At 41.8% G+C, this 27,746-nt stretch overlaps 1 protein-coding gene across 1 annotated transcript in view; it reads left to right on the top strand.

Moving 5' to 3' along the window:
* The first annotated feature begins 4,964 nt into the window (after positions 1–4,964).
* The window catches only part of LOC126408333 (neuronal acetylcholine receptor subunit alpha-7), a 70,392-nt gene continuing 47,610 nt past the window's right edge, over positions 4,965–27,746 (top strand). The window contains exons 1-3 of the mRNA XM_050073834.1: positions 4,965–5,055; positions 13,323–13,462; positions 22,750–22,794. Of these exons, the coding sequence (XP_049929791.1) occupies positions 5,001–5,055; positions 13,323–13,462; positions 22,750–22,794 (240 nt within the window). The 5' untranslated portion in view covers positions 4,965–5,000. The remainder of the gene's footprint in view (positions 5,056–13,322; positions 13,463–22,749; positions 22,795–27,746) is intronic.

Here is a 27,746-nt window from a genome sequence, read left to right on the forward strand (position 1 = left end):
ACATAATATATTGGTTTAAGCCTATGGGTCATTTTTGGAGAGCACAGTCTCACTCTGAAGTCATCGAAATCCAGTGCTTGGGTAATGACTTGTGGCGGCAGAAACCAAGGAAAAAGGCATCCTTTAACGTCGGTATATTAGGCAGCCAGTTGCCATTATAGTTAAACGGCGGCTGGAGGCATCAGGGGAAATGCAGCACGACAAGGATGAAAGTTAAGGCGGCGAAACTCTGAGCCGTATGGGTGGGAGTGATGGAGGATGGGTCCAACAAACATCGACTTTCGCCCGAGAGAGTGGTGTTTGCTTACGGAAAGGTTTTAAAGCCAAAAAAGGAAAGGGAAAAAAAAGTCAATTTGCTGTGTTGTACTGACGTAGTGCGTTTATTTTGAAAGAGACTGTATGTAAACGGTAAATTTCCTGTGAAAACCAAAGTGCATCTTTAAAGAAGAGTACTTGACACGGTGTCCCAGACCATCAACAAGCAATGCACCCAGGGTACCTTGCACGTCGTATGTGGACGTGAAAAGTCCACGGCCAACACATCAATATATGACGAGGTTGGAGTGAGAATGTGACGTTTAGGAACGCAGAAGCAAAGATATTTTTGCCAAGTAAGCACGAGTTTCCTGTAATTTATTTATTTATTTATTTTTTAGTACATTTTGAAACAAGAAATTTTCAATTTTAATGGCACTGAAAAACAGATTCTTATTATGAGCGATGGGATTTAACATAATTTGTGTGCCAAAGTCGAATTCAACATTAGAGATTTTTGTTTCTTTTTTGTTCTCACCTCTCTCAGTGGTTGGGCGTGGGCGAGCTTTGATTGTAAAATGTGTTGTCATATGTTTGCAGCGAAATCTGATGACAGCTGGTCCTGAATATTCAATGTTTTAGAGAAACACTTACAGATATACTATGCAGGATTGTCGGTTATTGTTTGTAAACAGCATCATTGACACAAGTGAAAGTAAAGCCAACCCCAGATTTTCCCTCTTAGCATTTCACCTTGCTATATTTGCATTATTTGGGTGCTGTGTCCATAATTTTCATACTTTCCTCTTTGATGTGTGCTGCTTAGGTTCTGACATCTGGTTGCTATCTTTTTATAAAGTCCGGACCTCAATTGAGAGATGTGCCCGGGAAAGTCATGAAAACGAATCAGCATTACCAGTTAAATCCATCTTTGTTGAGAAGTGTTGGTTCATCACTGCTGTAACAGACAGAACTTATAAAGAGGACTGAATGTTAAAAGTACCAGCACATCCTGAGTCTCTGCAGACCCACTGTGCGTCTCAAAGATGTTAGAAAATGTTAAAAACAAGCTGTAAAAGGTTTCCCCGTTTAAATATTAAACCTTTAGTGAAAATGTTTCTTTAACATCGCTCCCAGTCGGGGAGACATGTCATGTTTGTCTGAAACAAACAGCTTCCTGTGGAGGAGAGTCAAATGTTCCAGGAAACATTAGAAACTGAGAATGTCACACTGCGGCTGAGTGTGGGAGACAACATGTGTGCTTTGTGTCATGAACATGAACAACATGAACTACGTGTGGTACCGCAGTGTCTCTGTGGTGTCTCATCAGTGCAGTCAGCGGTGTGAATGGAGTCTGAAGGTGTTTTCACACTCGGATCCACTGAAGAGGTTTGTGCTGGCCGCTGGCTGTTTGTCCCCGAGAGCTTTGTCTGTCGAAGTGTGAAAACTTTATGTTGGACCGGGATGTGCAGCGACACAAGACGTGGTGATGACATGTGCTGCTGCAAACTATAACTCAGAGAGATAAGAACAAATCCAATCCGGCGCTTTTAATAGAAGCCTCTCTTCTAGGAATAAAATTTAAAGGTGGATATTTACCTCCATATTTTCCTCCATCAAGCAAGTATATTGGTAATTGGTAGGTCGGAAGACATCTGAAGGTTTGGGTAAACAAGGAAAGTTAGTTTTTCTAATATAAATCTAACTGTTGTGTCATCAGCGTTTCCTTGTTGTTTAGTCTTTCTTCACACCAAAATAAAACCAAGTGCTACCGGAACAATTATATGTAACCTAAATGTCTAAAAAACAAAATGTTTAAATTTCAACAAAGCTAATTTTAGTTTTATCACAGACATCTCAACATCTGTTAAACTGGAGAGTCACCAAGAATCTCTCAGACCACATTAAAGGTACAATGTGTAAGATATGGCCAGAATTGTAGTCTGACTGTGCGTTCAAACCAGAAGCTTCCAAAGAGGCAAAGTCTCTCGCGGACGCCCAAGAAGCACGACTTTAAAAAATATTTGTGGCAGCTTTGGTTGCTCTAGACGCTCATCACGTGAATCATTGAACGTTCGATCGTGCTTGTCAATTTAAAGGAGCCACAAAGCAGACTACTGGCTTGAAAGCAGTGTAGTTGCTGCTTGCTCTTGTCCAGTCAAAAAGCTCATAGTTGGGAAGTAAGACTTGCATGCAATGTCGCAACACTTTAAAACTCACCAGACCAACCAACTACCTCCGTGACGCGGTCCCAAGCCTCATTGTTTTCATTTTGGTCTCTGTAACCGAACAGCGACACATTATGGGGCAGCAGTAGCTCAGTCCATAGGGACCTGGTTTGGTAACTGGAGGGTCGCCTGTTCAAGTCCCCGTCTGGACCAAAAATATGGAGCGTGGACTGGTAGCTGGAGGGCAAGGCACCAAACCCCCCATCCGCTCTGAGCGCCTGTCATGGGCAGCCCCACTCTGACATCTCTCCACTTACTGCATGTATAGGTCCTGTTTGTGCATGTGTGTGTTCGGACCTGTGTGTAATTGACAACAGAGTGAAAAAATTGAATTTCCCCTCGGGGATTAATAAAGTATATACAATTAAAAAAAAATAAAAATAAAAAAAATTATAAAGGACTGAGTGGGCTTGTTCTCTGGGACCCACTTCATCAAAGCACGTCAGCATTCCAATTGGTTGTCGCCGAACCACGTCAGAGCTCATTACCCTGAAGTTAAATGAGTTTTAACTCCCCTCCGGACCGCTCTGGTCGCTTTGGTCGCCCAAGACGCTCAGTTAACGACCAGGTCGCCCAAGCCGCCAGGCTCTCATTGAAAATTAATGACTCATTGAAAATTAATGACTTGCGCCGTTTTGGAAGCTCTGGTCACTGTTGGTTTGAACGTATTATTATTATCATTATTATTATTATTATTATTATTATTATTGTTATTACCATTATCATTATTATTATACCTGGAGAGGTGATAGTGGGTTACTGTAGCGTCCAGTCTGTCCTCAGTCCAAGATTAGATGACAAAAAAGTCCAGTCTACTGTTAGTTTTTATTGTTATGAGATACCTGCAACCTTTTTATGTCCTGACTTTGTTTTCCGCAGTTGGAGAAATCTTCTTCGGCCCCATCTCGCTTGCTTAGTGCAATTTGTACATGGTCAACCAAACAGTATCAGCTAAAAGTTAAAGTTCACAGTTGCTACTATAACAAATGTGACTGTGACACATACATTGCCTCCTGGTCATCTATTTCTGCACCTCTGCTCTTAAATATTCAAATAAACAGCATTTTACATCAGAAAGTGGATGTTAAAAATTGCAGTGCCACGTTGACCACATGACACAGTGCAGCTTGCAGTAATACAAATGGTGCCAAAAAGTTTAATTAAAAACATCTACAAGACTTATGTTAGCAGTCAAAACAACACAAAACAGCTGCCTAACATGACAGTTTAAACAATAAACAATATACACCAAAGACTACAATGTAAACTGCTCAGTTTTCAAAGGAAACGGTTAAATAGTGCAGCACCATCTTTCAACACAACTTACCCCAGCAATGCAAAATAATACTGTGATGAGTCGACAGATTGAGGTTCGGAAACAAACAGTTTGCATGTCTAGTGCAGAGATACATGCCCAAAAGAAAAGCCCATATTTGTGGTCAGAAGAAGAGCCACGTACTTTTAATAAACATTATGAAAGACTTGTGTATCAGCAGGTTTTTAGATATGAACAAATATCACAACATCGACCTTTTCATGAAGGTGGTTGAAGGAATGAACGAAGGAGGTTGTGTTCACATGGCCCAACAAGTCTTTATCTAATATTTTGACATGATAAATGACATGTCAGGGCACATTAATCAATGTAAACCCCAATATTAGTGAAATTCATTGTAATTAGTCATGTAAAAATCTTCGTAGGTATATTGGCTTTTTTGGAAATAAGGACAAAAAAATGAATATTTCCTGCTTGTAAACATAGTCAAACACTACCTGAACACACCTCCTAAATTGTTTTTTAAATGTTCTATCATGAGGATAATACATGCAGAGGACTGAACGGCCTTGACAGAGATGCACTGCAAGCTCTGACTGATTTCTAGTTTGATATAAATAAATGAGACACATTGAAATATTGGCTGGTTGGCAGCTTATACAAACACGCTCAGTATTAAGCTTTAAAACCCTCAGAAGAAACATCAAATAAATCACCAGCTCATCCACTTTTTAGAGGAGGACATACACACACACACACACATACACACACAGTCCTGTTTCCACCACTTCAGAGGTCACTTCATTTACTCCCCCTCATTTTCCTGGAGACCCGAACATTAACCACTACATGTCTGACACTTACCTGACCTTAGCCCAGGTCTTTCCCCTTTAATTTAAGGATTCACATTAAGGGGACTTATGTTTTGTCCCCACAGGGAAGGAGAGTCCCCACAGTGTGAATGTGTAAACAGATTTATGTCCCCACAACATGAGTAATACACGTCCACACACACACACACACACACACACACACCCCACCTCACTGTCTTCAGCTGCTGAGTCTTCTCCTTCGGATGCTTTTTCGGGGGAGGAGCATCTCCTTCTACTCAGAGCAAAACCTCCATTGATCCTCCCTCCCTCCCTCCCTCCCTCCCTCTCTCTCCCTCTCTCCGGTGTTTTCTGCCAGTTCAGGACGAACTCCGCTCAGTTTCTCATCTCTGTGTCTCACGGCTGCTGAGGATGGATGCTCGGATCTTCACCCTGCATGTCCTGACGCTCTGCTGCCTCATTCACGGTAGGCTTAATACACACACACACACACACACACACACACACACACACACACACACATGTGTCATGGATCAGTCCAGCTGTTCACTTAGTTTTGTTTCACTGTTGTTTAATTCACTGACTGTGAGCAGCAGGTAAACATAAAAAAACTTCAAAATAATCTAAAACAGTAAGAGCAGTTCTCCTTCATGTGGCAGCTTTTCTTTTTTCTTTACAAAGGAATTAAAACCATAAACCAAAATCAATTAATGTAAAGGACAAAAAAAAAACTACAGCTAATCATCAAATTGTCAAAAATGCTTCATGAAACATTGTTTATTAAAATATTGTGACCAAAAGTCGCAGGTTGTAAATATGAGAGCCACATTTTGATGAAACTGAATTTCTGAAGCTGTGACACCGAGTGTCTCTAATATATGCAGGAGGCTGATAAAATATTGAACATTTGTACATAATAATGTTATCTAGCACAACAATAAAAAAACAAACTGTGGCCTCAAAAATGAGAACAAACTTTTAACAAAATTTGAGCCACATTTCCAGACAATAATCTAAATAAAACCTGAATGTTTGCTTGTTTCCATCCAAACCTGTTGTGTAAATATTAATATAATATATATATATATATATAAAGAATTGATGGAGCTAAATGTCCAGTTTCCAGAGAACTCCAGTCAAAGTGAAAACCATGTGGAAGGAAACATGATGGAAATCTGACATTTCTGTGTGTGTCATGTATTAATGTGATGAAGGTCACAGTCTTGTCATTGCTTCACACACTTCATGATTCATGAACATCATCATTTATTCACTGTCTTTTTCCATTTGCTTTTTATCCAGAAGCAAAACTTTTACACCTCAGACAAATGTAAAAAAGAAAAGTTTAAATATTTTGCTGAATGTCCAGTGTTTCCTCTAAGTCTTTTTATGTAAATTGAAAATATTCATAGAAACAGGTGGATAAAAATATACTGCAAAGTACAGTCTGTACCGTCACCATGGAGAACAAAACCACAAAGGTAAAACAACAAAAAGACATCAGACAAAAAGACAAGACAAATTTGAATACATTTTAGGAATGCATGATAATATTGGTACGTCATGGGTAGCAGCCAATATCGGCTATCAGCCACCATGCTTTTTATTATTTTAAGTTAAGTATTCCATACATTGAACAGTATTGTATTTCATGTGTCCATCTGCTGGTGGGCCATCACGATAAGAGTATGCTCTAGGTGCGGAAAAAAATTGATGTATCGATATCGGTTTTCGGCCAAATAAATTCTTATATATCGGCATATCGTATGTCTGCAAAAAATCCGTTACCCTGCATCTCTAATACACTCCATATGTGAATGAATGTTTTCTCCTTCCTGTTTTTTGGCTCTTCAGTGGCTCTTGGCTCTTACAGTGTGTTCTCAGTGCAGTGTAGGCAGGTGAACTGAAAAATCTTTGTTATTTCCGCACCGCACAACAAGGAAAAAATCTGCATGAAGTCAACAGATACCATTGATTAAAGCAAGCCTTTATAATAATGTAAAACCAAAGGTGAACATACTGTGTGTGTCCACTTTAAATTAAAAATTGTGCGCACATCTACAGTAGGTACCTTTAATCGTGGATAACTTATTAAATTTGTTCTGTAGTTTGTTGGATCCGACTGTTTCTAGTGTCTGGAGAGACTGTCTGTAACCTGGCGGTTGGTTAACTGCTTGCCGCCATCTGTCTCTCCATGACTGAGGCCAGAATATCCAGAATGAGGAGATGAGAGTTAGGGATGGGCTGAGATCACTCAAGCAAACCTGCTCCAAAACACAATAACATGCTTCTCTGTATGCCTTCATATCTCATCACTGGAACTATGATGTTCAGATTTTACACAAAGACACAAAATAGAAAGACTTGGATTATTTTTTGAAGTTTGAATTTCTGAGGAAAAAGCTTTTCGTTTGTTTTTATTCACTTCTGTACATTAAAAGTTTATTTATATGACATTACATGACCTGCACCGAAAAGGAATAGAAAAGGAAAGAAATAAAAAAAGTCACCGTAACGTCAGCAGTCAGCAACCGGTTAACTTCAAAGAGTGTAAAATAGATTTGTCACTGTGTGACTGGTGGAGGAGCTCGTTTGCACAGAACCAGTGTTCAACATGTGCTTGTAGAAAAAGGAGTGCATGGTACAACTACTTTTGATTCATTCATCCATTTCCGTAACCGCTTACCATCTTGAGGGTCGCCGGGGGGCCGACCAGCTGACATTGGGCGAGAGGCAGGGTTCACCCTGGACAGGTCACCAGACTACCACAGGGCTGACACATAGAGACAGACAACCATTCACACTCACATTCACACCTACGGACAATTTAGAGTCACCAATTAACCTGCATGTGTTTGGACTGTGGGAGGAAGCTGGAGCACCTGGAGGAAACCCACGCTGACACGGGGAGAACATGCAAACTCCACACAGAAGGGCTCCCCACCCTAGGTTCGAACGAGCAACCCTCTTGCTGTGAGGCAACAGTGCTAACCACTGCACCACCGTGCTGCCCACACAACTATGTTTTAGAGTTTCAATTTTTTCTTACAATCCAAAGGAAAATCTCAGACTTTAATAGTCATGTGTTGGAATATTAAAGCTTAAAGTCAGTTGAGTCGTTATGTCCTCTGCTAAGACTCAAACACACACGTCACACACCACAGTCTAAACTACAGAAGTCTGCTTCAGCAGCTCCGTCTCTTCATGTGGATTAATCTTGCTTTGTTTCCTTTCATTTGTCTCCTGTAGACTGATCAGACAGATCTGCAAACAGTGCAAAGAGTCAGACACTGAGTCAGTTAAAGACATAAGGCGACCCACCTGAACTGACTTTGCTCAAGTTTTGAACCATTAAGCTTTATCAATACACAAAGCATATGCTATGTTTTTGAAAGCTAATACCAGTGTAGACTTAAAGGTCCAGTGTATAGGATGTAGGGAGTTATCTGGGCAGAAATGCAATGTAGGTATGTTTTCTTTAGTGTATAATCACCTGATAATATGAATTGCTGTGTTTTCGTTACTTTGGAATGGGCTGTTTATATCTACATAGGGAGCAGGTCCTGGATTATTATCACCATGATGCACCATCTTGTTTCTACAGTAGCCCAGAACGGACAAACCAAGTCCTGGCTCCAGATAGGGACATTCATGTTTCAGCATTGGCCACCGTAGTTAGAAGCCCCTCTGTGACGAGCAGCATCGGAGAAACACTGATTTTTTTTTAAATGGTAAGTGCTTTATTTTGTGTTTTAAACAGTTTTAATCACCTGGTCCGTTTGTTTTGGAGAGGAAGAGACCTCTAAGGATAATGCAGCTTCCACTAAAAACCTCCTGAACAAAGAGCGCTGAAGGAATTCTAACCTTGAGAAGTTTCAGCTGGTTGCAATCTGCAGTCCTCACCACTAGATGCCACTAAATCCCCCTGAATCTGACACACTGGACCTTTAATATCTTAAAATGTATTTACATTAACATGTCATTAAACATCATAAAGGAACATTCTAGTCCCTTTAAATAAATAACATGTACAGACATCAGCAACACTTATAAACGTATGTTTTAAATAACATTTCCCTTTTAGAATGCTTATTGGTTAAAGTCACGTGTACCATGTTCCTGGTTAGTTTCCTCATTAGGACATTTGTTTTATGCCATGTCCCTCGCTCTCCCTCCAAGTTTCCTCACTGTCTCTACTGGCAAACTATTTTATAAAAGCAAAAATGTCAGTAAACCCATAAATAATTTATACAGTTTTTAAACATGTACTTCCGTGATTTAATATTGAACTTTCATAAAGTTGAGGCGCTTAAGATAAGAAAGAAGCAAAGCAACAGAGGCTGAGATATGCTGATTTTAAGTCACTACTTTTGGTCAAACTCCAAACTCCTTGTTCCTACATTTCCCATGATTCAGCTTAATAGTTTCTTTTGAAACAGCCACAGCTTTTAAACATCTTCAGTTTATAACTCAGGCTCTTTGTTATAGATTTGTAAGTTCAAGTTTCGATGACCTCAGTGCCGTCATTATGACATCATCAGAGTTATTTTCTCCCGCAGAGCCACAGAAGGCACCAAGCAGGCTGAGCTGGACTAACGACCAGTAAAATGATCTTCATGTCTTAAATCGACTTCCCCTTTAAAGCCTAAAACTTTTTTTCTGTTTTACACAAAACAACGGATTCACCTTTAAACTGAGTTAATGCATCAGCAGGTGGAGCGAACTGACACTGAAAGGGAAACTGTCTCTGTTGCTTTGAACTCTTGTCCTCTGGACGTCTGATGTGTTGACAGTGACCCTGAGTGCAGGGACGGGCCTGACAGTGTCTCACCCTCCTCCCCTCACAGCTGGTCAGGGTCTCATCCAGCAGCTGTCAATCATCTGGATGAGCTTTCATCTTTACTCTGACTGATGCAACCGGCGCCCATAAAGCCCTTAAGGCTCCTTTACACTGTGCGACTTTGAGCTGTCTGAGATGAAAGGTGACAATCGTGAGAGAAGAAGCACATTTGCAGCTTTGGAGTCTCTGACAGAGTCGAACTCGCCAACCTTGAGACCTCTAAAATATGGAGGATTTTGAAATGAAAGTAGGGGTCTTTGGTTTCTGCCCCAGAAAAGTTGAGGCTCAGAACTTTGCTTCCTGTGTTCAGGTGACTTTCAAAGAATGAAAATAACAAAGTATTAATTCATTCATTATGTGTAACCACTTACCCTGTTTAGGGTTGTAGGGAGGCTGGAGACCATCCCAGCTGACACTGGGCAAGGGGCAGGGTACACCGTGGACATGTAGAAACAGACAGTTTCACAAAATGCATGCTCCTTTACTTTAAAACTTAACGTACGAAACAGGAATTCTTTTACTTCTGAAATTTGCTCGGTATTTCTTTCTCTTAGTACTCTCAATTTCTCTCTCTGCCTCTCACCTACTGAGGCTGACAAGGTGTGAGCAGCTCTCCTCTGCATCACGAGCACACCAGGAAACAAAATTTGGTAACTTTTAGAGTCGTTTATACACACTACAGTGCCAGAGACTGATTGAGAGGATGAAAATGAAAATGGTGTGAAAGTTTGTCATAAATTGGGAGTAACATGAGACAATTGTGACCCCAGAAAGAAACCAGCAGAGTCCTGCATGGGTCCATCTTTGAAAACCCCTACCAGCCCATACCTGTAAAGCTCAGTACCAGAACCGACATGTTGCACATCATAATGTCTAAGTCAAAGCTGCACCCTTTAATGAAGTCCCATGACCCGACCCACACCCGTGATTAAACACACACAGGCTACAGTCACTGACATTAAGCGTTCTTGAATTACAAATCCAACGGAAGAGACGTCTCTTTGACTGGCTGCGCTTAATGTCGGGATGGTGAAAACATTCAATCACTGCCAGGTTAGGAAACATTTTAGCATGCTCCTTCCACCACCATAAAACCCCAAAAGGATTCTCCTTGGGTGTCTTGAACTCCATGTAGGCTGCCACCTCATCCTTGGGCTGCAAGGTTTCATGGCTGGAGTCCCCCACGTAGGTGACGAATGTGACGACAGGGTCAGAGGTTCAACTTTTGTCATTGACTTTCAAAATAAAAGGAATTGTGGCTTGATAATAGTGATTGGGATGTTGAAATATTACACATACACTGCACATCTTTTTCATTTGTTTTATTCTGAAAATTTATTTTTTTTTTTTCCTCATCTGCTGCTCACCCACATGTAGTTCATTTTTTATCTGTGCCCATACCCATGAATTTATATATATATATATATATATATATATATACATATTTTTTGTGGGTTACCCACAGGAACTGACAATGCAGGACTCTAAAACTAGGAGACGGCCTTTGAAAAATGAGGGGTTGTCATGTATCGTCAGTGTCCAAATTCAGGACTAAATTCAGGACTAAATTCAGGACTGCTGTGAGGACCCACGACCACAAGCCAGCCAATCAGAATACAAGGTGGAAAGACATAACAATTCATAAGCAACATTTGTGAGTAAATTTTAGGGGAAAAAACTAACATACAAACCAAATGCATGTTCATGGTCTTGCTTTAATTTAATACATGCTCTGCTCTCACATGCTTTACAGTCTCTCCAGGATGTTGCATTGTTGCGGCCACAAAAACTTATGCAGCTTTGGCCAGTCCCCGTGAATTCTGCGCGACTTTGCAATTCTGTCCTGGCGCTGCAGCTTTAAAGAAAATTTGACTATTTAAGTGGGTAGAATCTAATTTCACTGTAGAGCTACATGCAGCGTATTGATTCATTCGGGACAGGAACTCTGTGCCTGAGTCCCACACACAGTGACAGGTGACCATATTGTGATTTCCTAAAAAGAGGACACTCGCCCCAGCCACAAGATAGCCTACTTAAATGATACTCACAGTTTACTCAAAGATGCCTTATAATTTTAATATATTTAAAGTTTATATGTATGGATAGAAAATTCAGTTATATTACAAAATAATATCTCTCAAAGACAGAAATTTAGATAGGCTTCTCAGAGGTTACTCAACTTGATTTTATTATGCCTAAAATAATAATCTTTTTACAAGTTTCAATTGTACAAAAATAAATATAAATGTAAAATAAATGTAAAATCTCTGGAATTAAATAATGATAGAAATAATGTCCCTTCTGTATTAGAAAAATCAACTTATAGCTATAGCTATCTTTGCAAGTCTTACTGGACAAATAAATAAATAAATAAATAATATGAAATAATGTTCTTAATAATACCTCTTCTGTATTAGAAAATCCAACTTTGAGCTCCCCGGCACCTTTATTAGACACAGAATCATATGTGCCAGCTTTGCACACGGTGCACTCAGCCTCCCATATATCCCGACCGGGTTGGGACGGTAAGTTGGGAATTTTTTCTGCAGTTCATCTGTGAAGCTGCACTTGCGATTCAGCATCTTGGAAGCTTAGAATAATGCTGCGCCGCCGGTGTCTGCTGCTTCCGGAAAACCGGACATTATCATCAATTTATAAACACCCCCCGGACGCCCCGGACAGGACATGAAAAGTGGACATGTCCGGGCAAAAGAGAACTTTTGGTCAGCCTAGTTATTAACAGGTTTGAGTTGAGCCATTTTGGTGTTGGCGTGAGATACATAGGTTGGTGTCAGATGTTAAACGCTGCTGCAGAGCCTCTGCCCAAGCAGCGAAATATGTTGAGTAGTGATGAGATCATATTGTGCCATGTAAGCTCGTGCTAACCAGGCAGAGACAACAGAAGGAAAGCGACTCATAGAGACGGTTCTTCAGTGCAGCTTCCCACCCCTAACCCCTCTACCGTCACATATAAATTGTAATTCTGTGGGAAACACTAATAATAATGAGGTCCGAATCCAAGACAGCATCACAGCTATGTTTGCAGTTTTCACTTTCACTTATAAACATCGCAACATGCCATGAAATCAGGCATTTAGGCCTGCAAGTATCACAGAAACAAGCCACAAACCCTGGAGGGACTGACTTTATTATTGACCACACATTCATGGCACAGTCTGACAGCCTCATATTGATATAGAAAAGTATGACACAGATTGTGACCAAGATTTTATTAGACCGTCCCGTCAGTGTGACAAGCAATAAACTCACTGCGGTCACAGTCTAAACACACATTTACTCCTCTCTTTCCTCCTGCTTTCAAGCACCGGCCACACACACACACACAGGAAATCATTTATATGTCCCAGAGCGTCCAAACATCATTGTGATCAAAAGATTCAACCACCAACACACCAGCTGATCATGTAGAGTTTATTCCTTTCATTTATTTTTACATGAAAAACATTTGATGTCTTCTGCTTTCACACAGAGGCTCGGATCTTTATCACTCTGCACAAAAAGTTTACACAGATTTCCTCATCTAAATGTCCATTTCTGCGTCTGTTCCCGCCGGTATCTACAGACGGAAGGCAGTTACAGGATGAAACAAGTCGACCAGCTCTCCCTCAGCACCAATTTACATTTATGGCTTTCATCCAGGGAGACTCTCAGAGAGCGCAACAATCAAAGAGGACTCAGCCTCTGCATCACTGAAGTTACAAACATCAGTGTTTTCTCACTGAGCACAAACCGTCACGATGGAAGTTCCAACAAATATGCAGCCAGTTATGGCTGAGAGGACTCATTTGTCGTATTCGTATTCTGATTTACACAGTTATTGAAGCAGCTGTGTGTGTGCTGATGTGTGTATATATGTGTGTGTGTGTGTGCAGGCTCCCTGCAGGGTGTGTACCAGCGGCGTCTCTACAAGGAGCTGATGAGGAACTACAACCCGTTAGAGCGACCGGTCAGCAATGACTCTCACAGCCTCACCGTCCACTTCAGCTTCAGCCTGCTGCAGATCATGGACGTGGTGAGAACACACACACACACACACACACACACACACACACACACACACACACACACACACACACACACACACACACTATGAATGTAGTAAGAGTTAAATAGACCCTCGATTTGATTAGGTGAATGATTTATTAAAGAGCCTCCCAGCTGGTGGCTGTCATCGTGCATGCTGGAGCTAATTGGCCAAACAAAACCAGACACTACCGCGAATAAAACCCTGAACTAGGTTTTAGGGGGAGAACCAGAGTTTGGTGCTGAAGTTATAATAGCGTGTCCACATACTTTTGGCCATGTATTGTAGTTTTCATAGGGAAAAACAACAAACGGCTCAGATTCAGAGCAGATCGTTACTCTAATCAGCCGCCGCAGGATTGATACTCATTACTGACTTCAGTGATTAACTCTCACACTGTGAAGTCAGATGGTGTAATACACACACACACACACACACACACACACACATAGTGATGAAGGATGTACTAAATGAACACACACTCATTCATCTGTAACTCATGCACATCTTCCACCCACTTTAGCAAACACTCAGTCTGCCTCCTGCCAGGTACTGACAGCTTTCATCTTTGCTATCACAGCACGCGACCACACACACACACACACACACACCTACACACACACACACACACAGTATAAGGCCATCATTAGATATGTCAGAGGTCTGCAACACTTTTCACTCTCTGTAAGTTTATTGTTTAGGTTTCAAAAAAGAGCTGCAGACTGACAACACACTGTTTATGCTGCGTGTGTGTGTGTGTGTGTGTGTGTGTGTGTGTGTGTGTGTGTGTGTAACTGAAACACACTCACATGTGCACACAAACAAACAAACACACAAACAGACACACACATGCACAGAAATACAAATGCACTCAAGCCTCACTATGGCACTTTCTCACTGCAGGAAAGTGGGGCGGCTTGACTTCCACAGCATGTGACAACACACACACACACACACACATGCACGCACACACACACAGTTTGACCCAGCAGGTGGTCCCAGAGAGGAATTCTGTGTGAAACAACAGCTCTGTGCCGCCACAGTTGGATATCAAACCTTTAATACTTTATGAGTTTCAGCTGAGGTTTGTCTGTAGCCTCACATATAAACACTCACACACACTGACAGGTGACACTGAAGGTTCGGTCAAGTTGTTAAAAGGTCGGGTGTAAATAGTTCTGAGTAAAGTATCTCAAAGTTTTTACATTTGTGTCTGAGGTGTAAAAGTTGGTGAGTGAATAAATGAGGACGTGCATGAAGGATGAAGAGCTAAAAACATGAGACTCTCTGCTCGGTGTTTCTGACAGTTCCTCTGCTGGAGGGAAACCTCTCGTCATCCAGGTTCTCCCTCAGATATCAGTCTGCTCACTTCATAGATTTCATCATCACTTTGGACTTTAAATTCCCCAAACTGTTCTTATAGTGTGAGCTTCAAAAGAAAGAGCACAGAGACGAGTCTAGGACAAAAGACAGCATCAGTCTGAACAACAATAAACAACATAATTACAGTAATCAGTCAGAGGGGTAATTAAAGACTCTCAGTGTTTCATAGAACAAAATAAACATAATATATTTTGCGGGGGCTCAATAGAGTTCGTGATCAATAGCAGTGACTCAGCCTGAACCTGGCCGGCTGCTGAGCGTTCAACTTTTACGGACTTTAGTTTGGTCGACTCAACTTTCAATCTGACCTCTGTCACGTGAGCCTCCATAGGAATTATGCAAATCTGCAGGAAAGCCCAATCAATCGTCGTTCAGCATTGGCAGTATAAAAACGAAATCGGGGAGTGCAGCAAAATGCCCCAGCCTACTTTTGTTCATACAGAATGTGCCTTCTTTGGGGCAATGGGGGGCGTGAGCAAGTAACAAAATGTGTAGCTCAGCGTGTGACGTAAACAGTGACGTGGGAGGGAAGCCGCGGCTGGTCAGTCCTTCGGCGATTCTCTCGTAAGTCGGCCCGTCCTTCACCATCCCCGTCATCTGACGGTTAAAGGATAACTTCGGTATTCGGTATTGCTTTTTTCACCACTGACCAGTTCAGATTGGCAGTGCTATCTCTGCAGATAGCATACTAAGCGTTTCCCTTACCCTTCACCTCCTCCCAGCTGTGTGTGACGTCATCTCGCGAGAGCTTTGCTTGTTGCCAGAAGAAAACAGAGGAGCCATGCTGAGCGCCGCTCAGAGTGGTGCTGGTTGTCCCGGAGTACAGTTGAGAGTTTTACTGCATCCGTACCATGGCTGCATATTTACCTGATTTCGAGAATGAGGATGAGCACTTTTATTACGATGGCCGCCTGTACTTATTTGAGCCCAAGTATACGGACGAGGAGCTCCTACAAATTGAAGAGCAGACAAGGACAGAGAGAGAGGGCCAACGAGCAGACGAGGGTGAAGCAGCGGCTGCACGAACGCAAATCTCTGAGGACTGGTGGTGCTCCTGTGGTTGCTGTGACTCCATGCCCACAGAGGAAGAATGTCTGTGTTGCCTGACCTGTTGCCCAATATTCATGGTCTCAATGTGTCCTGGGATGATACAGAAACTACCAAACGCTGTGTAACTACGTTAGAGGATTTCCCCCCCTGTTTCCTGTTTATCCACCGCCAGTGGCTCGCACGTGTGGCATCATCAACAGCTCCTCCCACAAGTCATCAACAGCCCCTCCCATTGCAGAAGGGCGCCTCGTTCTTCTTAAACCAAAAGGGTTCCGCCAATATGTCTACCCCTATGCGGCGGAAAATTGGGCACCTTTGATCAACTCGCCACGCTCACAGCTTGCCGGCAAAACGGCCCAACATTCGCTGAAAATCTGGCAGTGTAAAAGGGGCTACTGTTCCCATTATTCCTTGATTTCATTCTTCTTCTACTTTCAAAACGTTTATCTGAGTGTACACACAAAGAACATTTGCTCAAGTACTTTTTTGAGCTACTTGTATTTTAATTGAGTATTTACTTTATACTTCTCCACCACATCTAAGAGGGAAATATCGCACTTTCTCCCACACTACGTTTGTCTGACAACATAAGTTACTTTCCAGATTCCACATTCTCCAGGGAGAATCACAAATGTGAGTAAGTCTGAGAGATCAAAATCTGGAAGCAGTTGGTTAGACCTACAACCAATCAGAGCAACAGACTGACCATCTGGGCAGATGTGCCCAGTGTGATACTCCTATAGTTGCAGCACACCCTCTGGTCCTCTTTTTTAGGCCTTTCACATTATTTCTTATTTGTATCTGATCTTCTTCGTCAGCAGCAATAAACTCTTTGAGACCTGACACCTGTCATGTCGATCCATCTGGCCTCATTAGGTCATTAGTCTCGGTAAATACATGACTATGTTAGATAATTAATGATATTTTGCACCTGTTCTGTAATATGAGCTGTAATTTTCATCAGATTTAGAGAATATCTTCCAGCTTCACCAATATTTTCATATAATGACATGAGATGAATTTAAAAAATCTTCTTTATTAATGATTTAGATTTCCATCATTCACTCTGAGCATCATTACTTTGTTCCACCTCTCATTTCCTTACTTAATCATCAGATCTTCTCATGACTTAATTTCATCATTTTTTACTTTAATCAGCCTCTTGAGTCAGATATACATTTCGTCTTCAGTATTTATGATCATCCATTCAGACTGTCATTTGTTTCTTATTCCAACGATGTGAGACGTTATTCCATACTCTCTCTTTTCTCTCATCGTTTTCGGGTCTCATCACTTTATATCACCGACTCTTCTTCTTCATCACACAGACACAGTCGCATCAATTTGGATCAATTTTAAAAAGACTGACTCGACTTCATCTTTCTGGTTTTCATCCATTTTCATCATTCACAACAGCGTTCGAATCCTCATTCATCACCCAGCCTTGTAATTCATTACTTATTAAAAATCAGATAATGACACAGATTCAGATTCAGCAGAAGCAGCTTTTTCACTCCTGCAAATTTTCTCTGTCGTCTCCTGTGAGACATCACATTGTTCTCAGTGTTTCATGTGCTGATCTCAGGTGGATCTTTAGATACAGACTCATCTTCCTCTTCTACAGGTTATTTAAGAGCAGCTTGTCTTATGTAAGTCTGCATCAGTCCAGCAGCTAAAGGGGGCTGAGTCTTCATGAGTGCTGTGGAAAGCCTTTACTAAAATTAGTTCCACATATTAAAGCATGGAGACTAAGCATGCAGCAGGGACGACCCAGCACAGCAGGTAAAAAACACAACATTACACAACAGCAGGGACGTTTTACTGTAACTACAGCCTCTACACTAATGAAGCCGAGTGAAAAGTGAAGTAAGTGGGGTTTAAACTTTTCTCTGTAGCTCTATTTTTTGTTTTTGTTCATCTCACAGCTACATCATGAACGCCCTCGAGGTAAAACTGTCTCAAAGTGTGCTTAAGTATCACTATTTGTGCAGTTCATCACATATTGCCTCTCTCTATGACGACAGGCTTAGTTATAGACACTCTTTCCTTTATGTGTGGTTTGATGACACATTGCACAAACTAGTTGTTCAGAACATTCTCATTCTCTCACTCTCACAGCTGTTTTCTTTCGTCATTCGCAACCGACGTAAGCAAATGCAAGCAGAAATCATAAAAAATGATAACCAGTGGCACATAGAAGCTGTTTATTACAATATTTGGGCTAAAATATGAATCTGAAACAAACTGTTGAAATATGAGTATTTGGAACGAGTGATGGGATGTAACTACGTAAATTTACTCACGTACTGTCCTTAAGTACAAGTTTGAGGTATTTTCAGTCTTTATTGCTTCATACTTCTACTCCACTCCATCTAAGAGGGCAATATTGTACTTTTCACTTCACTACAATGATGTGACACTTCGTGACAAATCTGGAGAAGTATTGGAAGTAAACAAGTCGCCATTAATGCTGTGGCGTCTCCCTCCCCCACGGTTTGAATGCAAGCTGTCCTAAAAAGGCACTATTTTGTCCCATTGCTTTCTATGTAAAGTTACTGTGACAACATGGGGAAGAACCTGCGCAGTTCACAGCTGCTCCAACGGCAGCTAAGCTAACACTGCCTAGCTAACAGATAATGGTAATGTAGCCAACATCGGTGGGCTAATGTTACTGTCTAGGCCAGGGTGAGTGAATTGCCTCAATCAGCTAACTGTGGCATTATGGTGAAATGTAATGTTAGTTACTCTCCTGGGCAATGACCACAAAGTAAACATCACAAACTGTTAAGAACACAATCAGAACATGTAGGTGTCCTTGTAAAAGCTTTCAGTGTTACGTTAACCAATTAAATACATCTGTTTATTATTAACACCAAGTATTTACACAAGTTACTACAAGCAACTGCCGATGTAATCAGTTAAAAGTCACCATTTAACACGGCCACTTGTTGAACCGAAACACCAGCAGCTCTATGTTTAATAGGAGTTTAGTCACTTTAGTTAAAGAAGACTTTATTTCCATTTGCAGTATTACATTTGGAGGTATGGCTCTGTTCTGGGGCCTCTCTGCTTTTCCTAGGCCTACGCAGAAAGCCTAAGGAAGAGAGAGTAAACCTCCCTGCCCTTCCATGTGCCTACGTGGAACGCCTAAGGCAGGGAGAGCACACCTCCCTGCCCTTCCATGCACCTACATGAAAAGCCTAAGGCAGGGAGAGTAGCAGCAAAGACCCCCGGGAACAGAACAGAGCAACATCAATGCTGACTCCATCAGCTGATCCATCAGTTGATCGGGCTGTTTGAGATCAGATGTAGCTGGGATGCGAGCTGAGCTTGACATCGTGTCCTGCCTGAACTAACACTATGCTCAGTTTGGCAGACAACAATATTTTCTACATTTTCTGCCAAAGTTTGTTATCAGTCAGCTGAGATAAATTAGGAAATCTTTAACATTTGCTGCTGTCACTGTCAACAGGCACCAGCAGATACCAGTGACCTCCCACTGCAGTAATGGTGGAGCCGCAAGATGGTGGAATACACAAAGTGGTCAAGTCACCCCCCAACCCCCCCAAAAAATATGATATGTTGCAGTATCGTACTACTTTTTTTTTTTTTTTTTACTGTAACGTCACTGTGTTTCCAGACAGATTTGTGCCCCTATAAGTGGGTATTTTTACATACACCTTTTGCTAACAATAATCCATTGGTTTCAACAATCTGCTACATAATAACGTACAAATGTAACACACCCGTAGTTTGCAAAAACCTTTATGTCCAGCTACAGTACCCAATGATAAAGGACGAGGCCAACAGGGAGGTAAAGTAACAGAGGTTTTATTAACAGAGGGTTTGTGGCATTTACTGTGAAGCAGCAGCTGCACGTCAGCACACGCCACATTAGCTCATAATCTCATAAAAAGTGATTTTTCTTTTCATTGTGACTTTAAACTCCCAGATCATCCTGCTCAGTCTGTCAGGAGCCTTCAGCTCTGCTAACAGAAGCCTGTCAGGGCTCTGTGGGCTGTGAGCTGTGAGCTGTGGGTGGTGGCAGCTATCGGCTCCTATCATCTCCTTTCACAGCTGCTGCTGTTTTGCCTCGTTGCTCCTGAGTTTTATATCCAGTCGAGTTGGTTTTCTTCCTGGCCGGCCGGTCTGCTCTGTGTCTCCCAGGTTAATGTTCAGGTTGAAAAGAGCTGAACTCTGGTGTCCTCCCTCTCTGCAGCCGAGGACAATAAGCTTTACAAACACATTCAGGCTGCTGCTGCCTCTGTGACTTTGATAAAGCATTCATGTATACGGTCAACACCTCTGCTGTAAACATGATTTATTGCATCATTTCTGTTCTTTATTCAGGAAAATACTTCACATTATAGTGTGAGGGCTTCTTACATCAACACATTATAACTAGTCAACATCATGGTACGGTGAGAAAAATACACAAACATCATCTATCAAAATATATATGTATAGGGACGAGCAGCTTATCTCAGACGTCTTATATTTGCACTCGTTATATTTGCTCTCAGCCCACTTTTTATTGCAAGTGCGGCAAAGCAGTTTTCCTCTGGATAAATAAAGTTTATTTTATACATTTAGGATGACACGGTTCAACAATTTACACGTGAAGAACTGAGTATTGACTTTTTGAACTGTACAAGTTTCCATTTTTATTCTTTATTGTTGTAAAGTTACAGTGAAATAATAAGTAGTATTCCATGTATCTAATTTTTATCCCATCATAAGTACATATTTAAAGAGTCTCTGTGGTTTAATACAACTTAAGGCCTTTGCACACTGAGTCCGTTTTTCTGGATGACACAATGCTCACGTTGTGTATGTAACAAATGTACTTGCACCACTCTGTGTGCCCATGGGCATGTCGATCTTAAAATGAGGTGTGGTCAGGTGCATTGCTGGCGTATTGCTATTTTGAGGCAGTGGAAAGCAATCTCTCCATTGACCAACTAAAATCTGGTCTTAAGTCAGAATGGTGCAGTATTTTCCTGCTATATTTAAAGGACGCATTATTCAGATTGTAAGATGCACGTACAAGGGCAGGGTCACAGCACATGTACACTCTGCTTGTTACACACACAGGGACGTGTGGATGGGTTGCAGGTGGGTGAAACAATACATCATTAATGACGAAAATAATAGTGACATTCTGTAAGATGTGAACGTAGCAGAGATCAGAGCAGAGCTGCAGAGCTGCTGTCTGACTCCCCATTAAGACAGACACTGTGAGTGTTTAGCATGAGGAGCAGCGTACCTTCATTGATTATTTCAGAGGCTTAAAGTTTAGTTCTTTTTCCTCTGTCGAGTTTCTAACTACAGTTTTTGGTTTTGCTGCTTATGTGTCCCACAATATTTGCTGCAGACATTGCTTCTCTTACAGCATAACTTTCAGCAGGAAACCACTCGCTTCTCCAATTTGACAAATTCACCATGTAAATAGCAGCACACCAAGTGCAGACACACCTGGCTTTCAAAGAGAATGAGGGATTGCACTCTGATTGGTTGACTTCATGTGACGCCCACAACACACCTATGACTATATAAGGGACTACATAAAACCCCTTTGCTCCTTGTGCCTTTCTTTGCACTCAGATTATGTGTTGTTTAACTAGTGAAGTGGAGGTGGACACGACCTAAATGCACTCAAGACTGTCTGCTATGGATCGCTTTGATAGGACCCTCCATGTTTTATTGTTTAACAGTATTTTATCAAATTATATTTAATGTGTTTTTAGAAACTGATTAAAGAAAAAAGATCCTTTAGTGTCAAAGTCCCAGCATGGACCAAGCATGGATATCCTGTATATCCTATATTCAGTATATCCTTTCGTCTTCTTCATATGAAATACAAAATGCTTGGTATTCATAGATCACACCCAAATCATCACAGGTTTTAGACGTCAACAGTTAAATGGAGTTCACCTGTAGCCAAATGGCTTCTCTCGATTGTTGTAAAAATACACACTTGTATGTGAAAAGTCCAACTTTTGGTGAGTCAGTAAAACTTTTACACCATAAGAGACAAAGATAAGAGTCCAAGCAATTCCATAAAAGTTGACTGAAAAGCAGAAGTCGGGGGAAAGATACAAGAAAAACTTGGACTGAAACCAGCAACATGTTCATCTGTCTCTCAAGACGCCCCGTCTGTGTCTCTCAGCTCCAAGCCCATTCATTCCTACTGAAGTCACAAATCTTTAAAAGCATATATAAATTTCCATCATTGATTTCTTAAACAGCTGCTCACTGTAGCTTTCAATGGGAAAGGGTATTTTTGTTGGGTCTATTTCTAGTGACGGATTAATCCACATTTGGTGCTCTGATGAGTACTTATGGTGTAAGTGGGATTTAGTCAAAATAAACTACAGTGTGTGTGTTCATACTAATGAAGGAACAACAGTGTGGCGCACTGAGGTGTTTTAACAACAGGAAGAAGATCTATCAGACTCTAGACACACGCTGAGTAGATACATTCAGTGTTGAACTAAGTGAAGGGCAGGTATCTATTAAATCATTATAACCTTTAATGTCTCACCTTGGGGGAATCTTCCTCCTCCTGCAGGGTGGCCGCTTGCTTACAAAGCCTCATCTTTTAATTCTTTCAGTACGCTCGGCTACCTGAGCATGAATTAACAGGGCGGACATTCATCAAACTGACGTTATTCATATTCATCCTCGCCTCTGCTGGCGCGCTGCTGTCTTTAAGATTAATTTGAAAGAATGAAAGAACGAGAGGAGAGAGGACAGAGCCATGACTGTGGTGAATCAGAGGGTCTTTAGTTCATCAGCAAACAGAACAAACACTGATTGTTTTGTTGTTTTTCTGCTTTTAGGATGAGAAGAATCAGGTGCTGACCACCAACATCTGGCTGCAGCTGGTGAGTTTTCTTCTTGACTCTGCTGTTTGAGTTCAAACATGTCAAAGTAAGTGTTTATGACTCCCCAAAAACTGTTCCTCTGTTCTGTTGCACCTCCTCAGTATCAGTTTAATCTACACCCTTTATCTTGTGTTCCTATCTGTTGTCCTGTTACATCAGTATATTATCTATGATCTTAGTGAAACATCCTGAACCTTAGAGCAAAGAGCATTGTGTTTGTATTTGTCACTGTTGTGTGTTTCCCATACAGTAAGCATCATTTCTTGAATGTTGTTAGAAGTTTCAAGAACCACTGCTAGAACTTTTCCAAAAACTCTGAAGTCTTTCCAGCATTTCTCACCGACATTATGTAACTGTGTCGATGGCCTAAAACCTTGTGTTAGTCTTGGGGAAACAAAATACACACTCCATTTTGTCTTGCAGCCACATGCTAAGAATCATAATGAACAGATAAATTAGACCAATAAGAGATTAACAAGATTCAGGAGTCCAAATTGATGGCTCTCAGAGGCTGTACAGACACACTCATTTTTACTTAATCAAACTTTTCAGGAAGTCAGCTGCATAAAAATCAGTTTTTGACATCAATAAACATTAGTGAGTCAAGTCAAGTCAATTTTATTTATATAGCCGAATATCACAAATTTGCCTCAAGGGTTGTTACCACCTGTGCAGCATGTGACACCCTCTGTCCATAGACCCTCAATTTAGATGACAGAAAACTCCCCAAAAGAACGTTTAACAGGGAAAAACAAAAAGAAGAAAGAAACCTCAGGAAGAGCGACTGAGGAAGGGTTCCTCTCCCTGGATGGACAGACAGGAAATTGATTGCTGTGTGTACAGAATAACTAACATCACAAAATAACAGTATGGACAATGACAGAACTATCAGTCCAGTCACCACAAGAAAATGTTGGTATTGTGTTTTTCGCAAACCAAAATAACATTTCATTTGTACCTTTCATATACATACTACTAAAAGGTTCTGAATGCACCATGTAGAGCATTAATGTAGCAGCAAATCACTATTTGCTATGTAAAGATACAGTGGAGTAATGGCGTCCTGAGCAGAGAATGACGTCACACTTCCTCTGTGTGTGTTGTAATCTGAGCTTCTCTGTGGTTTCCCTGCTGGCCACCAACATTTTTAGATGTTGATATTTGGTTGAATTTAGGTTGGGACGTGAGGTGACCAAAATTCAATGTCAGGACGTCACATGCCATCGTCAGGTTAACATAAAATGCAGACGTCAGATGACAATGATATTTTCTTGGTTTTAAAGCAGCTGTGCGGAACTTTACGTTTTCGTTGATTATAGTGCCCCCTTTGTTCGAAGCGGTATGACACCCACAGCCTGGTGTCGTAAAATTCCGACTGCAGCCAGCGTTCGGCTTCATTCGTAAAATCTCAACTGCAACTGGCAATTACCGCATGCATTTGTTTTGGAGAGCGAGAGGAAAATCATAAATGTTCTGGTGTAGCTCTGAATTTCTTATAAACTGAGGACAACTGCCTGCTGTGTATTCATGGTCACAGTCACAGATAATTTTGTGGCGTTTGTTGTAACGTTAAAAGCGGTTCACATCAGCTAACGTTACATTTAGCTTGCTTATAACTTCCATGTCGTCATATATTGAAGTGAAACAACGTCTAACAAGTTGCGGTATATTCTCTAAATAAAAACAAAAATTACATACCTGTCGATTAGGAAAAGGGCCAACTCGGGATCAGTTTTAAAACCTTTCAAATCTCTCAGCTCTCTCCACTTGGGGAATGCCCGACCGAGGTTTACACGCGTTTGGGCTCGAGTCCTATCACTGTCCCATTTAGCCTTCTTCTGTTCTTCTGTTCTTTTTCTTTTAGATGGTGCTCCTTCTTTATCCGCCATGACATCGAAAGTACAACCAAGTCCTTATAGATACATCTGGTAAAACTGTTATGTGTTCAGCAATGCCTGTTGCGTACCGCTTACTTGAAGAACACTCTCTGTAAACACGGCGCTTCTTCTTCTCTCAATTTATTGGCGGATCGCAAACAACTTCCAGGTGCATACCACCACCTACTGTACAAGAGACTACTCTGTCATTTAGCCTGTTTCTTAAATCCTACTTGTAAACACGGCTCCTTCTTCTTCTGTGGTTTAATGGCTGTGGGCCGCTGCGGGCGTGCAGACTTACTTCTGCCTCTGGGTGCCGTATTCTGGTTTGCTGACTTCCGCTGTGTCTGACCTGACCGAGGCTACGCTAAATAGCCATATAGAGAAAGGCTTTTTTGTCGCTGTTGGGTTCAAATAAATATGCGGATCTTCAAGGTGGGGTGATACGAACTAGAGACAGTTTTATAAATGGTAAAAAGTTCCGCACAGCTGCTTTAAGTTGTGTCCAACATCTTCCAAAGGTCTCATGCTAACACCATCATAATTTAGATTAAAGACATTTAGTCAAGAGGTATGGACAAAAAAACATATTTTTATTTGAACCAAAATTTTAAGTCTGTCCGACGTCTTTCTGACATCATATTGATTTCTGGTGCCAGCTGGGTTGTTGTGGCAGACAGTACGGCCACATTCTCATGTTAGTGCCAGTGTGTATCTCACTGGCTAGCTCATTGCTGCCACTCTGCACGGCACTTATACTGCAATTACCACTGGCATGAGGATGGCATCATTATGGAAGCATAGCCCCCACCCACTTAACTCTGTCAGCACTGTTGCCGTTGCGTATGCTCGAACCACACTGTCAGGATGACGATGCATGACAGCTACCTTGCTGAACTGTGAGGAAAAAATAGGCAAGACTCCTGTTCTATAGATGCTCTGCAGCAGAGAAGCAGCCGAGATGCGCCTGAGCAGTGCTGTTTACGCGGGCAGTGTGGCCCGTGTGTTAGTGCTGTGTATGGAGCCCCATTAGTTGCTAGCCACCAGCTCAGCCAACTCCATGTTGGGAACCATGTGCAAAGAACTCATACGCTTGGCATAGAGCCCCTCTAAAACAGATTCAGACTTTGGTCCCTGTGGTCGAAAGTTAAGTTGCTAAAACATTTTCTGGCTTTCTGGTTACTGCAGCAGAAGCAGGCTAGTAGCATTTCTCCAGAGAACTTGGGCCTTTGTGTATAAACTAACTCAGTCCAATCACATCAGCCTCTAGTGGCCATTAGTGGTTCTGCACCTTTATGTGTTTGTGCTTTTATTTTTCAGCCATGGCTGTGGACAGTTAAGAGTTTGTTTAATGATCCATAACTCAGAGGTAATGGATCATCAGTGGGGGAAAATCTCCACCCAGCCTCCCTCTGCTGTCAGGCTTCTCTCCTGGCTTCTGACTACAGGAAATTAAATCACTCCCAGCCATTACAGATGGGTCTATTTGTGCCGCTCAGGCCGCCAGGGCTGCTGTGTAAACTGACTCTAGGGAAAGAAACTAAGTAAACATTGATAATAAATGGAAGCCTGCAGCCGCATCATCCCATCCTTCCTTCAGTTCAGCTTCCAGAGCGACTCTGGAGGAATCGCACAACTCCAGCTCTGGTATTTGACCCAGATAAGTTTGCTGTGATGGAGAAAAACTGGATCCAGCAGGCAGTGAACAGAGTGCCAACTTCTGTCTCTGCTTCCACAAATACTTCATCTTGTGTTCTGCTGCTTGCTCTGTCAGAGCAGACACCTCCTGCACTCTGACGCTTCACACCTTTGTGATGTCGACTCCTGCTTCTTCTTTGTTCTTTTTAACTCACGGTATGAAACGCTGCTACTCTCTGCCGTTTGTCGGTTCAGGACAGACTCTGGTGTGAATGTCAGAGCTAATGGAGAGCGTAGGAATTCATTTAGAAAGCTTCCTAAACCCATTTCATGCAGCTGTCCAAATTTAATTAGGTTTCATATCAGGTCCTGTGGAATGTGTGTTTGTAAAGTGGCGATGCACTAATCCGCCTTAATCTGCTCCTCTCTGATGGAAAGGTTGGTTCCTCCCCGGAGGCTCGGCATTTCCTCTCTGCAGCACCCTCCCAGGACCAACTAGTCTTTTGGCTTAATTTAATTTGGCGTTCCTTTTCCTTCTTCTTCTCCTCCTCTTCCTCCTCCTCCTCCTCCTCTGCTCATTGTCTTTTTTTGTGAAGGGGATGAATGTCTGGAAGCGAGAGGAAACATTTCTGTGTGGGTTTCTTAATGTCAGAGTATTACTGCAGCTTTTGGAAGTTTCTCTCCTGACAAACAAGAAAACTTTGACTCGCTGGCAGACTAAAAAAAGAATCAACATTAACATTTTGGAGCAGATTTCTTCCTTCAGGCGCTCATGGAGACCTGCTTTTTATAAGGTTTCAATTACTTTGTGGAGCATTGTTTTTATTTACAAGCTGTTGGAACCCAGACGCATATTATCCACTGAGCACATGTATTAACACATAAAATTCACAATTCTCAAATGAGACAAAAGGAAAATGTAAAAGCAAAGACGAGAGACAGGATTTAGGAAGTTTAAAAATGAACAGAGCACACAGGTATTATATTTACCATGGTTACCATGTCGTGGTGAAGAAGGAGCTGAGCCAGGAGGCAAGGCTTTTGATTTACTGGTCCATCTACGTCCCAACCCTCAGCTATCGTCATGAGCCATGCATAATGACCGAAAGAATGAAATCGCATGTACAAGCAGCCACAATGAGTTTCCTCCGTGGGTGTCTGGGCTCAGCCTTAGAGATAAGGTAAGGAGCTCGGACATCTGGAGGGAGCTCGGAGTAGAGGCGCTGCTCCCTCGTGTAGAAAGGGGTCAGTGGAGGTGGTTCAAGCATCTGATCAGGATCCTCCTGGGTGCCTCCTGTTAGCGGGCATGTCCCACGGGTAGGAGGCCCCGGGGCAGACCCAGAACACACTGGAAGGATTATATATCTCATCTGGCCTGGGAACACCTCAGGGTCCCCCAGGAGGAGCTGGAGAGGGGCGTCTGGAATGCTTTACTTG

This window comes from Epinephelus moara, chromosome 20 (genome assembly GCF_006386435.1).
Source record: "Epinephelus moara isolate mb chromosome 20, YSFRI_EMoa_1.0, whole genome shotgun sequence".
NCBI classification, from domain to species: domain Eukaryota; kingdom Metazoa; phylum Chordata; class Actinopteri; order Perciformes; family Serranidae; genus Epinephelus; species Epinephelus moara.